The following is a 1,546-nucleotide window of genomic DNA, read 5'->3' as shown; positions in this document are numbered from 1 at the left end:
CCTCCATCCCCTCCACCCCCCCCCCCCACTTCTCAACGCTCGCTTCCCATTGGCCCGTTGCCGTCATGTGCTCGCTGGCTGGCTAGCCGACTGCCCAATCACTGAAGCGACCGCTCCAGGCAACCTTTGACCCGGTACTTTGACCTTTCACCTCTCGGCCTTTTTTTTGCTCTTGTTAAGAAGCTGACGGGCAGCCGCCCTCCCGCGTCGTCGAAACGGCGGCGACCTCTGCCCCCTCTCCCCACGCTCAGCGGCCGCGTGGAATTTGTTATGCTAGGGGGGTGGTGGTGGTGGTGGTGGTGTGGCGACCTGGTCGTGGGGAGGGGTCAGGGGTTGAAGGGCGTTGTAGGGTTCAGGATTAAGTCCCGAGAATCAGGGTTCAAGGGGGGATAGGTTTGTTGTTTTTCTGGGGGGGGGGGGGGGGCGGGGTAACGGATCTGGCGAGGAACACGGCTTAGGGTTGATAGGTCAGAGGTCGGGGTTAAGGGTCGAGGGTCAGGGTCCGGTCGTGACGAACGGCACGTGCCACTCGGTTTTTTTGACGGAGGGGGGTTAAAAATAAATAAATAAAGCGCTGTTTTTGAGTGAGTAGGAAAAATAATCTCCTTTCCTGGCAATAATAATAATAATAAAACATAAACCAGGAGGTGTGTTAAGGTGTTCAAACACCCACGTGGATGCCTCTTGCAAGGCATCACGTTTTGCGTAAACCACACGCACGCGCACAGTGCTGGTGACAAACGTGCAGACAGAGACAGCGGCCTTCTCTTCGTGGCCTGGTCTCACCACCAGTGTCAGAGCAGAGACCGCCAAACTGGCGACCAGTACAAGGGCAATGCCACTTCTTCTTGGTTCTTTCGGTAAAGTCACGTAGAAGGGAAATAATAAAATAAAAAAAATGTCAGGGCATTCAGAGCTCGGGGTTAGCTGCTACAGGATGGGACCTTTTTTTTTGGCAGTATCAGAGTATGACAAAATAAGAATAGGTTTTATACCCAAGGGGTAGGATTAGGCAAGGTTTAGGTCAGGGTTAGTTTAAAGTCAGGGTTGGGTTAGGATCAGGGTTGGGTTAGGGTCAGGGTTAGGGTTAGGGTCAGGGTAGGGTTAGGGTCAGGGTTAAGTTGGGGTCAGGGTTAAGTTGGGGTCAGGGTTAGGGTTAGGATCAGGGTTGGGTTAGGGTCAGGGTTGTGTTAGGGTCAGGGTTAAGTTGGGGTCATGGTTAGGGTTAGGGTCAGGGTCGGGTTAAGGTCAGGGTTAAGTTAGGGTTAGGTTAAGGTCAGGGTTAGGGACCGGCTTCGCCATAATTGGCTCTAAAGTTTACGTGTGTGGGGAGCAAGGAGTTCCAGACGACAGAATCCAAACTAATCTCGCCCACACCCACTGAAGCCACATTTCAGTTGTACCGTCACGCGGGTCGCACCTCCCCAATACCGCCCGACACGTGGCACCAATCCGGTGAAATCTGAATGACGGGGTCCTGGCGGGGGGAGGGGAGGGGTGCTCGGGAGGGTTGGGGGTGAAACAACAAAAACCAAAAACCGCACCA

The 1,546-nt window shown here is 54.0% G+C and overlaps 1 protein-coding gene across 5 annotated transcripts in view; it reads left to right on the top strand.

Annotated features, from left to right (window-relative positions):
• Positions 1 to 1,546, top strand: part of LOC144950158 (muscleblind-like protein 2) — a 96,844-nt gene that overhangs the window by 74,513 nt on the left and 20,785 nt on the right. For 3 of the 5 annotated variants that reach the window (XM_078880222.1, XM_078880223.1, XM_078880221.1), the window contains exon 6: positions 87 to 134. The exons of the other annotated variants lie outside the window; for them this stretch is intronic. In XM_078880222.1, the coding sequence (XP_078736348.1) occupies positions 87 to 134 (48 nt within the window). The remainder of the gene's footprint in view (positions 1 to 86; positions 135 to 1,546) is intronic. 5 annotated transcript variants of the gene reach the window in all.

The sequence above is a fragment of the Lampetra fluviatilis genome, chromosome 56 (assembly GCF_964198595.1).
Source record: "Lampetra fluviatilis chromosome 56, kcLamFluv1.1, whole genome shotgun sequence".
Taxonomy (NCBI): Eukaryota; Metazoa; Chordata; class Hyperoartia; order Petromyzontiformes; family Petromyzontidae; genus Lampetra; species Lampetra fluviatilis.
The sequence above is the reverse complement of the archived record's forward strand: the minus strand, read 5'-3'. Positions and strand labels throughout refer to the sequence as shown.